At 32.6% G+C, this 13596-nt stretch overlaps 2 protein-coding genes across 8 annotated transcripts; one reads left to right on the top strand and one right to left on the bottom strand.

The window, feature by feature from the left end:
- Window positions 1-17: 17 nt before the first annotated feature.
- On the top strand, window positions 18-3466 carry LOC132912998 (DNA replication licensing factor Mcm3). Its single transcript, XM_060970884.1, has 11 exons — window positions 18-243; window positions 311-423; window positions 531-739; window positions 842-972; window positions 1047-1285; window positions 1360-1602; window positions 1687-2050; window positions 2116-2420; window positions 2490-2640; window positions 2711-3129; window positions 3205-3466. Exons 1-11 carry the CDS (start codon window positions 175-177, stop codon window positions 3401-3403), a joined length of 2442 nt encoding a protein of 813 aa, XP_060826867.1. The 5' UTR covers window positions 18-174; the 3' UTR covers window positions 3404-3466.
- A 195-nt stretch (window positions 3467-3661) lies between these two features.
- On the bottom strand, window positions 3662-13506 carry LOC132912595 (sodium leak channel NALCN). 7 transcript variants are annotated; one of them, XM_060970137.1, is made up of 29 exons: window positions 13314-13505; window positions 12874-13007; window positions 12564-12749; window positions 12274-12503; window positions 11933-12207; window positions 11598-11845; window positions 11126-11515; window positions 10824-11012; window positions 10627-10764; window positions 10341-10547; window positions 10059-10255; window positions 9856-9978; window positions 9590-9763; window positions 9321-9500; window positions 8959-9211; window positions 8720-8887; window positions 8408-8616; window positions 8206-8326; window positions 8012-8145; window positions 7766-7931; window positions 7315-7509; window positions 7010-7227; window positions 6669-6892; window positions 6438-6574; window positions 6219-6355; window positions 5996-6152; window positions 5819-5935; window positions 5568-5748; window positions 3662-5492 (listed from the first exon to the last, which is right to left on the bottom strand). In XM_060970137.1, the coding sequence occupies exons 2-29, from the start codon at window positions 12976-12978 to the stop codon at window positions 5314-5316; spliced, it is 5238 nt and encodes a 1745-aa protein (XP_060826120.1). In that variant the 5' UTR covers window positions 12979-13007; window positions 13314-13505; the 3' UTR covers window positions 3662-5313. The 7 variants fall into 7 exon arrangements, 6 of the variants coding, with proteins under 6 accessions (XP_060826120.1, XP_060826157.1, XP_060826128.1 ...); XM_060970174.1 differs by having other exon boundaries at window positions 3662-5459; XM_060970145.1 differs by having other exon boundaries at window positions 5568-5745.
- Window positions 13507-13596: the final 90 nt, after the last annotated feature.

Genomic DNA, 13596 nt, shown 5'->3' with positions numbered 1-13596 from the left:
AAATTTTGATAATCGAAGACGCCTCAACTTTCTTGTTTTCCCGCGTAAACTGTTACGAATGCGTACCGGTTGTTTTCAGTCGTGTTTGTGTATATAAATTTTATAATCGTGAAGATATTTGTAAAAATATTTGTAAACAGTATTGTGTTAAAACAGTAAAATTAATCGGAAAAAATGGATATTGATCGAGATCAAAGATTAGAAGAAATACAAAGAGAGTATATGGATTTTTTAGATGATATGGTAAGTTTGTAAAATTTTATAATTCTTAACCCTATATTATTCGTCCTTTTTCTTACTTATTCCTTAGGAAGATCAAGGCATTTATACTACTCTTGTTAAAAATATGATTGAAGAAAACAATCGCAGACTGTATGTAAATGTTAATGATTTACGAAGAAAGAATCCTACTCGTGCAGCGAGGTATACATAAATCTACTTTGTTCATTCCTGATCTTGTTTCTCAAGTATGATTAATTATATTAATTTTACAATATTTTATACCACATTGGTTCTAATTCTTTTTATAGTCTATTAAATAATTCTTTTGAAGAACATCAAGCTTTCCAAAATGCATTAAAGCAATTTGTTGCAAGCATTGACACAGAGTATGCAAAACAAAATATAGATTTTTTTATAGCATTTGAAGGAAGTTTTGGAAATAAACATGTTACACCAAGAACCCTTACATCACGCTTTTTAGGTAACTTGGTATGTGTAGAAGGTATTGTTACAAAATGTAAGTTATACAATTTTATATCATATTATATATCATATCAATTTTATGCGTGAATATTATTATATTTTGATTCTGTGAAATATGTGTTTTAAACTTTGTTAGGTTCCTTGGTACGTCCAAAGGTTGTGAGAAGTGTTCATTATTGCAATGTAACACATACAGTAATTGAACGAACATATACTGACTTTACTTCATTTGAAGCATTTCCACAGTCTGCTGTGTACCCAACTACAGTAATTATTTATAATACCATCATTCAAAAGTAAAATAAATATTTCATGTCATATTTCTAATTTCGCAAATATAGGATGAAGATGGTAATCCATTAGAAACAGAATTTGGCCTTTCTACATACAAAGATCATCAGACATTAACAATTCAAGAAATGCCAGAAAAAGCACCAACCGGTCAGCTACCAAGAAGTATAGATGTTGTATGCGATAATGATTTAGTAGATATTTGTAAACCTGGAGACAGAGTTCAGATTGTTGGAAGCTTCAGATGTCTACCTGGTAAACAAGGAGGATATACAACAGGAACTTTCAGGTATGCCAACTAACAAATATAAGTTTTGAAAATAATATTTAAATCTATTTAAATATAAAAACTATCTTATACAGATCGATCTTAATTGCTAACAATATCATGCAATTAAGCAAAGAAGCTAATCTAACTATTTCTCATGATGATATTGCTAAGTGTAAAAAACTTGCAAAAAACAATCCTTGTAAAAATATCTTTGAATTACTTGCTAGATCACTAGCACCTTCCATTCATGGTCATGATTATGTGAAGAAAGCAATTTTATGTTTATTACTTGGTGGTGTTGAGAAATTATTACCTAATGGTACAAGATTAAGAGGGTAAGAAACGTTAAGTTATATGCATAGCAAGTAAATTTTTTTAATTGACTTTAAATAAGATCTAATAGTTAATTCCTTTATTAGAGATATTAATGTTTTGCTCATTGGTGATCCATCTGTTGCAAAGTCGCAACTTCTGCGCTACGTTTTGTGTACAGCTCCAAGAGCAATACCAACTACTGGTAGAGGATCATCTGGTGTGGGTTTAACAGCCGCAGTGACTATAGATAATGAGACAGGAGAACGTCGGCTTGAAGCTGGGGCTATGGTATTAGCGGATCGCGGAATTATTTGTATAGATGAATTTGATAAAATGTCAGACATTGACAGAACAGCTATTCATGAAGTGATGGAACAAGGAAAAGTAACAATTGCTAAAGCTGGAATACATGTTAGCTTAAATGCAAGATGTTCAGTGCTGGCAGCTGCAAATCCAGTTTATGGAAGAGTAAATCGCGTTATATTCATTAATATAAATTAATATGTATTTGTTTATACATATATCTTTTTCAGTACGATCAATATAAGACACCAATGGAAAATATTGGACTCCAGGATTCATTGCTTTCACGTTTCGATTTATTATTTGTTATGCTAGACATTGTGGATTCTGAACAAGATCAAATAATCAGTGACCATGTTGTTAGAATGCACAGGTTTAGAAGTACAAAAGAAAAAGATGGAGAGGCATTACCTCTAGGCAGTAAAGTAGATATATTAAGTACAAAAAATCCAGATCAAATTCTTCCTGATGAAAATGACACTCAAGTTTACCAAAAATATGATCCCTTATTGCATGGATTATTGCAATCTAAAAGGTACTTAAACTGTTATACATTTATACATTTATATTTGTAGTACTTTGTAGAATGATAATGTTCTTTTAGCGATCAATTACTAACTATAAGTTTTATGAGGAAATATATTCACATAGCTCGTTGTATGAAACCAAAGCTTACAGAGGAAGCTAGTGAAGTAATTGCTTCCGAATATTCAAAATTACGATCTGAAGAATCGATAAGTTCTGATGTTGCAAGGGTACATTGTTTTATTCATTTATAATTTATTTCATTTATTTCCTCATTAATTTCTTATTACTTCTTACTAGACTCAACCAGTAACAGCTCGTACTTTAGAAACATTGATTCGATTGTCTACTGCACATGCAAAGGCTCGTTTATCAAAAAACGTTACCGCAGATGATGCGCATGCAGCAATAGAATTGGTAGAATTTGCCTATTTCAAACGAGTTCTGGAAAAAGAAAGGAAGAAACGAAGGCGACATGATAGCGAAGAAAGTGCAGGTGGAGACGAGGAGAACGAAATCAAGAAGAAACGTACAAAGAAGAATAACGCGGGAGAACAAGATCCATATGATTTTGAAAGCGATGATGACAGCCACATTGATGAAGCTGCAAAAAGAATTACTAGGTCGCAAATGAAATCGACTGATTCAAGTCAGCCATCAGCACCAGATTCTGATCAAACTGTAGAATCAGAAACTACTGCAACTATCACTGAAGAAAGGTATGTATTTAATTGTTTTCAAACTGTTATTTATATCAAGGAAATTTGAATATTATATATGTTCTGTGATTTCAGATTGAAGGTTTTCAGAGCACTTCTTCATAAATTGTTCCAACAACAAAGGGCACAATCACTTTCATTATCAACAGTACGCGAATATATCAATACTCAACAAAGTCAAGAATTTACATCGAACGAAATTACCGCTGCAATTAACAAAATGTCTGATGCGAATCAAATTATGGCCGCAGATGATAATATCTTCCTTATGTAAAATGTATTTGGTACTGTAAGTTATCCTGTATTTTTTAGATTATGGATAATTGTAAATTTGTTATGAATGTATTTATCGTTAAAAAAAACATTTTATGCATATCTATATTCTGGTTAAATTATACTTTTACTATTTAAAATTTATATTATATGTATAAGTACTTGATACATTTTATATTTTCATAATTGACAATTCATAAAAATGGCTGATCTATCTCTTTTTCTAAAATAAAGAGAGAGTTTAATATAATTGGAAATATTTATATCTATCAACATTTATTATCTCTCCATATTACAGTACAGCACATTGGCACGTAAACTAGCAACAGTGATCAACATTCATTACAATATCGTAAACAATATTGTTTATATTTCTAAGTCTTTGATTTGTATATATATATATTTATATAAAATCAACCCATATCACATAGATATAAATAGTTGCGCTGTCTCATTTAAATATATATATATATATATATGTATCTAATATTTAGGCATTTTTTACACAACTTGTTATATCCGCGTTTTTATACCGTTAAAAAAGTTCTTAAATTTATAACGTCATAAATTTTCACTGTATACTAGCTGTCATAAATTTTTGTAATTATCTTGAACATACGGTATTTCTAGAACTGTCTGATCAAGTTTTAAAAAACCTTGCTGTATAATATTTAATTTTACATAATCATATTGTTTGAAATTATGTATGTTGATTTGTATTTACAGGTCTAATACCATTTGATTTGAATATACATCAGTGATAATATTATAACATAATATATTGCCTTTTTTTTCATACGCACAATTTGTATAATTAAATTATGATCTTTGAATGTACCAAATTGTTCAGATTTTACTATATAGGTATATATATAATCACAACAAAAAAATACTACAACATTTATAATCAGCTACTTTCTTATTGTTATAATACAGGCCTTCAGGACGTAATGTTTCTATTGGAAATGAACAAATTTCGTTTGATCGTCTTTTGTTCACATTCGATATATTAAATTTTCAACAACTAAATTATTTATTTTTTTAAAAAATCGTCACTTAAATTCATTGTACTCATATTGTTCTCGATAACGTTAATTTCATTATTCTTAATTAGCACTTCCATAGCTTAACTTTTTGCTGTATAAAACCTACTGTATCTAATTCTATAATTCTGTACAAATTACACATTTCAACACCAATAACTGACACAGAATATATATAACACAATAACAAATTATATTCAATATATCTTAAAATATGTTATTACAATCTACAAAACATTAATCTATATAGAACCTGAGTATTTGCAATAGCAAACTGAAACATGAGGGAAAAAATAAACTTCTGTTTAAAAAAAAACAATATCGAATAACACGATAAATAATTTAGAAATAAGAATTGTATTATACAATTCCCTTGTGCAGTAATAAAATAATACTTCGATACAGCATTGCAAAATTTTCTATATAAAAATAACGATTAAAAATGGATATAAATCATTTTTCTGCATATATCTCTACATTTTTCATTTTATAAACAACGACATAAAAAATAAGATTCGAAAAATATGCAAAAGAAATAATTTTACTTCGATATTTTTCCAATAGGATTACAGAAATTGTACCTTGTCTTCTCTGTGCTCAAAAATGCTTCTCTTATGCCTTACCTTTAACGCTGGTGTTTCAGGCACATACTTATTTTTTTTTTTTCTTATTTACCAATGTTTTATTCGTGTAGACAGTTAAGAACGAAGCACATGTAATCAACAGTGAAATACAAATTGTATTTGCATTGTTTTTAATCTAATTCACATTTTCACCAAGGATGCTAAAAAGCATGTGCTCCATTTTTATACTGTACTGCGCTATACTTTTAATTTATATCCGCGGCTATTCGTTTAAAAGCGTTTATTTAAACCTCGTCTTCGCTGGACTCACTGCTGTATGCCAACTGTTCCTTCCACCATTCTCGAACCTCTAGCATGACGCTGGAAGGTTTTGGTACAGTTGCTTTTGCATTGACTACTTCCCGCTGCTGTCGGTTTTGCTCGGTGCTCTCTGTGAGATGTGGCAAATTATTTTTCGGCGCCGCTTCAAATGGAAAGCTCACGTTGGAGAAAAACACGATGAAAAGGATATAGATACAGAGTATAAAAATATACATACGTGGTGGTCTATTATTCTTCTTCTTAGGTGCCGCACTCTTGTCTTTTTCAGACCTAATCGAAGCAGGATCTGATAGTGTTGGAATTAAATATTTTCTTCCTGATCCACTACCTATACTATCAGATCTTGGAAGTACTACTGGTTTCTTTGCTTTGCAGTGCCTGATTGCATCAATCTCCTGCTTGGTAATGAATATTATTAAAAATTATATATATATTTTTTAGTATCAATTAATTGAAAATAAAATTTACCTTCGTTTCAGTTTCTTCTTCTTTGGCTACTTCCTTCCCTTTTTCTTCTACATGCTCTTGTTGTTGTACCTGTTCAGTGTTGGCACGAAGACCGGCTACGAGACTATTCTGTTGCTTCTGTAATTGTAAAGTATAAATTACATCCAATTTTCTATAAATTGTTGTTTATAAACTTACCCCACTAGCACGTATCTTTTTCAGACAACCTTCTAGCCAATTTCTGATTGTTTGTTTAGCAACCTCTTCTTCAATAATGTATTCAAACTCCTCTCTTGCCAATAATTCTTCAAGTTGAAGGGCTTTTCGAATATCAACCGAACGATAGGATAACATGCTGCAAAGAACATGTCGTTGGAAAATATTTCTTAAAATAATGATAGTTACTTATACAAAGACTTACTTGATAACATCATGAAAGGTAACATCTTCACCATTGTTCAACTTTTCTAATTCGTAACACATATGTTTGAAGAGAAGTCGATCCTTCTGCGGGTCAGTTTCCAATCTACCTTTCAATAATCTTAAAATAAACTTCACCTAAAACAAACTAATATATCATTACTTCTAGCCAATTTATAATAGCATGTTAAGTCCGTAAAGACCTTTCTTTTAGGCGTACCCGTTTCACAGGTATAAAACCTTTCTGATGATTATCAACGACGTTCCAAGTGTTCTGGAAGTTTCTAATATCAGCGTACGATAACAAAGCGTCTTCTTCATTGGAGTAAAATAGAGAAAAGTTCTCCATAATAATAGCTATTATGAAAGATTATAAATTTATGGTACCATCCTTAAAGAATCATTCCAAAACAACCAGTGTATCTATTCAATGGGATCGATTAGTACTTACCCACCAGAAGATTTAAAACAATGTAAGTGATAATGACGTAGAAAGTACAAAAATATATTAAGGAAGCATGAAAGTTGCCGCAATCGGTTTCCCAATAATTAGCAGCTGGAGTGCAATATGGTGGTTGTATCATGCAATCGTGCATTATTTTATTCCAATCTTCCCCTGTGACAATACGGAAGAGCATCGCGACGCCTGTTACAGGTGACTCAAAATTGGCACGCCTAAATGATAATCGTCTCTCTTAAGATTGTATTAGAAAAAAACGCCTGCACCATTTAATTATTTTCTAATCTTAACACTACTCCTTCATTTTATTGCACTGAAATACGTAACATTACCTTCCTATACCTTCACCATACTTTACAGTTCCAAAGATGATCGTGCCAGCTAGCGCATAAAAGAAAACAAGAAGGAACATGCCAAATATAATGAAGAAACTTTTGCAAACGGATACTCCGACCGTTAACATCAGCATTTTGAGAGTTGTATGTTTGCCAGTGATTGTGAAAAATCTAAGGATCACGACCATGAAGCCGATTACATATGACAAATCATTCTGCAAGAAAGGTATTCCCGTCATTACGGTCATTATGTTATTTTTAAACAAACGAACGATCACTGGATAATAATATTACCGACCTACCTTCATTGTACAATGAATGACGATCCAAATAACACCGACGACTGTCACGAGCAAATCATATCTGTTTCTTCTGGACTGCCAATAGCCACGTGGTGTAAAAGCAATATTTTTCATAATTACTTCCACGAGGAAGATGAGTGTCAGAATCGTGGACACCGTAGCGAGTGCTTCCGTGTGTTCTTCCTCGATTCTCCACTTAAGGGGGGAAAAAATAAAAAAAGGTTCATTAACGCAAAAAAAATATTGTGTCGATTTACTTTTACCACGGTCTAATGGTAGCCGGCAAGGAACAAATGATTCAAGGTAACAGTCATTGAATCCTGTCCTTTTGCGAGTATGTTCTTTTGTATGCGAAAAGTTTGCTAATTAATTTTATAAAACGATGTTATGGTGTTGTGGTGTTTTTGTGTGTTGTTCTTACAGAAAATGAATGAAAAATTATTCAACTCACAGAGACACACAGAAGAGCACTGTTTATGAGCACCATGACCGCAATAAATCTTTTAAAATAGATATTTTGCGTGATGTCATAGATAAATGCCCTGAATTTTTTTCCATCTGGTCTGGGTGGTAAATGTAACGGTTGTGCGATTTTCAGTCGCTTTTTCAAATCACACCTATTCGAATCATAATAAATATTCGTTTACAATTTGAACGTTTCATTTGAGAAATTCATTATGTTTAATTAAAACTTTACCATCGTCTCTGATCGACCGTGAGTAATGCGGTTCCTTTATTTTCAGAATAATTAGCGATAACAACACCGACGAACAGCGTTAAACCAATCATACAACCCAGGAAAATATAGATATGAATATAAATAGCATGGACCTAAAAAGTCATTGAATAATATCATCGCACAAGTACTCGAAGGTAATGTTAATGACTTACGGGACCAAGAGCTTGTATAAGAACATCTCTAACGTCGAGCCATCCTTTAAAAGAGAGTACTTCAAAAAGTGCCATCAGCGCGTCACCAATATTATCAAAATTAAATCTTCTAGGATTAGCCCTAAAAGATTTTAACATCTACTTAGAAACTCCTTCCTTTGTAGAATCATTTAAATTTGGCATTTTCTTTTTATAAGCCTACCAAACGCGTGGCACTAGTATCGATGGATAGCTCTCATTTTCGCTAGGATTTAATTTCATTTTCGTCACAAAAACTCTCCTCATGAATACTCCAACGCAATCTTCTCGTTTTAAAATAGTGGGATCGTTGCAACGAGCTAATCTACCCCCGTAGAGCTGTACACCATAACTCGCGAATATAAACATCAGTAAAATCAATAGAGTAGAGACCTAAAAAGCTTCTTATTCATTTTTTGTCTGAACTCAGTGCCAAACGGCTTTTATGTATTCAAAAAGCATTTGCATGTTTGAACTCTTAATTAGAATTATTTACCAATAAGATCTCTTTGAACCCTCTACATAATTCATAAACAACTTTTCTCATGTGCGGTACAAGAGTGAAGATTCTTAGTGGTCTAACGCAACGTAAGATCATAAGAAGTTGCGCACCGGAATTCGGAGGCACGCTCTTCGGCATCCAACAGAGAAACACGAGGCTGACCTAAACGACCATTGGATTAGCGTTGAATTTATCAGATATCAAATAGCAAGAGTGATTTTTTATCAACGTACGACATAAATAAAAATATCCAACACGGAGGCGACGTCTTTGATATAGGCCTTCGGCGTAAAAAATAGCCCGTCTGCCAGAATTTTCAGAGCTAACTCGATACTCATAAAGATCACGAAACCGTACTCCGCAATTTGCAATGCCGGAACTTCCATTACGCGGTATCGTGGTGTTTCGAACATCATAGAGATACAAGACATAGTGGTAGCAAAAATCATTACCCAATCAAGGTATGTGACCAAGCCAAGAAAATTGCTACAAAGCGTATAAATATATGTGACTATAATTAATATTCCTTGTCTTGAACTTCAAGCAATAGTTTAATGCATTTTAAAATATCAATGCTTATACTGAAAGCACTTACTGCAGGCTTTTATATTGAACTTTCCTCTCTTTTCCAGTTAATGGATCTTTTACATTTGTATCGTATCTCGCGTAAACAAGCGACTGGCAAATTTTACGAAATTTACTCTCACGCGGTACTGCGAACAATGGTGTGTCAAAAAATGGGTGATTTTCGCGTAAATCTTCTTCACGCTGATTTCTACATAAGTGCAATGTGGTAAGCAGTTCAATTAGAAACAGAAAGAGTGTAAGTGTTCGAACCAGTGAGGAGAAACTATTGCATCTTACCTTCGCATCTCGGCCTGCTGTCGTTTAGCTTGTAACAATTTAATGTCCAAATCATGCGGTCTACTCCGAGAAGAGCTAACTCTGTTTATACCTCCGATATCACCGTTTTCCATTAAATGTTCGTACGTCTGTTTCAACTTGATTGATCCACTACGGACGCTTCTTCTAATTGATCTATTATAATGATCATTTAAATTATTATTATTTATAAATACTCTTTAAGTAATGCATTATTATGTAATTATTTGTAGAACTTAAGATCTTACTTTTTCTGGTCAAATCGAAGTTGCTTGGCACTACTGACAGTACCCTGTGGCTTTAAAAGACCTTTTCCTGGCACTGGTATCATAGCCGAATCACCTAATAATAATCTTTGATTATTTGAATCACTGAAAAACGGTACAAATATTATATGTTTAGCATAAGACTTATAAATAATGTTCTAACATTTTATGATATAATAACTCACTTTATAATATAGATAACAGCTTTTTTTTTAAGATTTGTAACAACGTTTCTTACTTTCGGTGGATTATTTAAAATTTTCACTGGACGTTGTTTCTTATATATCATTTTTGAATCAAAAGTTTCATTTATTTTCTTGACCCCTTCGTTTTCTTCAGTTTCCATTTCAAATACGAACTGTCTCATGAAACTTTCACGAACCTAAATTAAAAATATAAAAATGTATACGTTTTACCCATTTTTTTTTGTAATAAAAATACACAGTAGGATAATAAGTAATACTTACTTTTGGAAGATTGAAATCTGATGGCACTTTGTGTAAACATGTCATTTGAGGACTATCAGGAAACTTCTCAAAGATTCGCAACCTAAATGGTAGAGTTTCCTTTATCTCTGCACTTTGTTCGCGGAATTTTAATTGCTTCAGTTTCTTAATATCCTCGTCCAATTCAAGATTATCCAAAATTACAGCGACGAACAAACTTAACACAATCTATAAAAAAGATATAATATTATTAATTACATCACAATTAAGAAGAAAGTAACTTTAAATCTATTTCTATTTTTTTTACCAGCGTGACGAAAAGATGGTATAAAATGAAATACATAGCAGCAAGAGGAGCCATTGTTTCATGTGTCCTTAACATAGTTTCGTCCATAACGTCTACCCAAGCTTCTTGTGTCAAGATTTGGAACATGGACATAAATGCCTAAAAAACCTTCTGTCAGTATAATTTGATTACAGTATAAATCTGATCACATCTTTTACCTCTGGAAATGTTTCAAATTTCGTGAAATCAAGAAAGCAAAAGAGCTGCATAGAAATACTGGACGATATGACTAGCAGGCACATGGTAAATATAATGAGGCTGCCTAGCTTCTTCCCCGGACCAAATATTTTATATACAAAATCCTCGAGCATAGGTGATGCCTTAATGAGTCTGACTACTCTAAGAACCTAATTACAAAAAAATACCATATCAATTTATCATTGTATACTTTGATTCTGTCTTTTTTTCTAACTATATAACTGTATCTGTTATAGGGCTGAACAAAAGTGAATATAGAAACCTGAAAATACGTGAATCCAGAAAGATAGAAGAACGGAATGATGTGTAGGGTTGTACCAATTGCCAGCAGCAGCTCGAATTTGTGAATCGAATGCTTGTAATAACTGCGAAAGCCGAGACACCAGATTTTGAATAACGTCTCGAGGTCCAAGAATACGGTGAATGCGATTTCAGCGTAGTAATAGTTGTCATAGTACATATGCCTTGGTTTCTCATCATGCTTGAAGCTCATCGTCGCGGTGGCGATTCCATTTGCCAAAATCACGAACATTACCACCATACGAAATTGAGGAGATCTAAGAATTGCGTGACATATGGGAGAAGCTAATCCTCCGTGTTTGTTTTCATCTAGAGTTACCAATTTCCAACCATTATCGTCACCAGTTAATATCTAAAAAAAAAAAAAAAGAGAGAGAGACATTATATGTGGAGTCCAATTAATTATTTTACGAACTACAAAGTTTATTACTAACTTGCGACGCTGTATTGTTACTTATGTGCCCCCTAACACCCCACATTTGTTGAAATTGTACTCGTATTTCATTAAAAGTTTCCGTAATAACGGCTATGAATACATTTTTCACGAGCCATGCCAAGAAAAATATCATCGTACTAAAGTAAAGAACCGCACGCCAAGCGGGTAAACTATCTATTGCACGGTACATGATAAAAACCCATCCCTCTTGCGATGCAGTTTGATAGACAGTAAAAATACTAGTAGCTGAAAAACCAAAATTATTTCTGTAAAATACATTACTTATTTATTAAAGTTGTAAGAAATGTTTTATACTGTAAGGTTTGTCATTACCAAATTCATCGAATCCATTGAAACCCATGATGTACTTCGACAATTGGAGTTTCATACAAGTCATTCCTTCTGGACATTGGTATCCTGATTCAGGATCAGTAGAACAGAAAGTATCAGGAATGGCTAAACTATTTATAGTTATGTACTTCGGATCTGTAGTATTAAGAACACAATGGTTTTTCAATTCACCGAAGAATTGAACGCCTAAAAGACCATAAAGAGACATGAAGAAAAGGAAGAAAAGAGTCACATTATATATCTGTTGACTCGAACGCCTGAAATCACAAATAGCGCAATAAGTATAAAACGCTCAATGAATTTTTTGTCTCCAAAATACTTACTTAAAAATTTGATTAATTCTAGCTTTCGGCATGGAGAACTTAAGGAAGACTCGTAAGAAGCGTATCATAATCAAGGGTCGCGGTGCCCGCAATATCGAAATGGGAGTGAGTCGTATATCGAAACCTAGCATCTCAAACATTTGTAAAATTACAGATAACCAGAGAAAGATGACCATACTTCCATCGAATTGGCACCAATGATCTTTTAAATAAGATTTATCCCTCTGTAACTGAATGATTGTCAGTTTTTTGTAAATTGTTATATAGATTTACAATATTATACGAATTACCTTCAGTATGCCCCTTATGTGCATCTTAGCAATCATTTCAGCAGTAAATAAAAACGTAATAACTAAATCGCAAATAAAGGTAACATATTGAAGAGGTGGAACTTTTTCAAAAGTTTTAGGAGTATTTAAACAAACAGAAGCTAAAGATACTAGAGCACAAGACCTCATCAATCTTCTCACCCATAGCTACAACAACCAAGTAATTAGTTAGTAATTAATATTAGTTATTATAAAATGTACACGCAGTTTACAAGAAGAAATGACAAATATCTGACTTATTCAGGAAAGAATATACGTGTTTCTGATGTACCTTATTCACCCATTCTATATCAGCGCTCTCATTGAGGGACTCTTCTGGGCCATAATCGGCCAAGACGGGTTCCCCTTTGAGGCTCTGCTTGCGCCCCAGCATCATAATAGGAATTATGTTCGCAATGGTGAGGCCTATAATTGAAAAGTATTGCAAATAACACAATATTACAGAATAAACATGAACATCAATAACAATAAATAATAATAAAAAGCAATTCTTTCGATATTATTATAAAAACAATTATATAAATCAACAGCAATATGATAGTTAAATAATTACATGTTGAAAATTAAAATATAATATATGATACTGATATACGAAAAAGACAATAGTTAAAATTGCTATAACATAATTAAACGTGTACATAATGTATAATTTTAATTAAGATTACTATAATTATCGCGTCCAATAAAAATGACGTAATTAATTGGTCCTACCTTTTTTTTAACAATTTGGACGACAACGAAAATTGCCTTTACGGCAATTCATATAGACTACATTTCAGTATAAAACAACGATAAAGCTTTAACGTGTAATAAACATCTTATTAGTAACAACAAGCTGGCGGCATGGCGGTGATCATTTTTTGGTTCAGTTCTGGGCTTTCGAGTGATAGTGAAAGCTCGATGTGAGCATGAGCAGTAATATTATCATTGCAAACAAATCAATATTTCAAATCGTGAACGAAGGCGCGTGAATCGACGATGTTGTAAGTAACAA

Source organism: Bombus pascuorum, chromosome 1 (assembly GCF_905332965.1).
Source record: "Bombus pascuorum chromosome 1, iyBomPasc1.1, whole genome shotgun sequence".
NCBI classification, from domain to species: domain Eukaryota; kingdom Metazoa; phylum Arthropoda; class Insecta; order Hymenoptera; family Apidae; genus Bombus; species Bombus pascuorum.
The sequence above is the reverse complement of the archived record's forward strand: the minus strand, read 5'-3'. Positions and strand labels throughout refer to the sequence as shown.

What these genes read in the sequence shown, in the direction of transcription:
- LOC132912998 (XM_060970884.1), top strand. Translation starts at nt 175, where the DNA reads ATGGATATTGATCGAGATCAAAGATTAGAAGAAATACAAAGAGAGTAT. An exon ending in TGGATTTTTTAGATGATATG is followed by an intron (nt 244 to 310) that starts GTAAGTTTGTAA and finishes CTTATTCCTTAG; the next exon opens with GAAGATCAAGGCATTTATAC. An exon ending in AATCCTACTCGTGCAGCGAG is followed by an intron (nt 424 to 530) that starts GTATACATAAAT and finishes TTCTTTTTATAG; the next exon opens with TCTATTAAATAATTCTTTTG.
- LOC132912595 (XM_060970137.1), bottom strand. Translation starts at nt 12,978, where the DNA reads ATGATGCTGGGGCGCAAGCAGAGCCTCAAAGGGGAACCCGTCTTGGCC. An exon ending in CTTCGATTTGACCAGAAAAA is followed by an intron (nt 9,764 to 9,855) that starts GTAAGATCTTAA and finishes TCATTATAATAG; the next exon opens with ATCAATTAGAAGAAGCGTCC. An exon ending in AAGAAGAAACTGAAACGAAG is followed by an intron (nt 5,749 to 5,818) that starts GTAAATTTTATT and finishes TTCATTACCAAG; the next exon opens with CAGGAGATTGATGCAATCAG.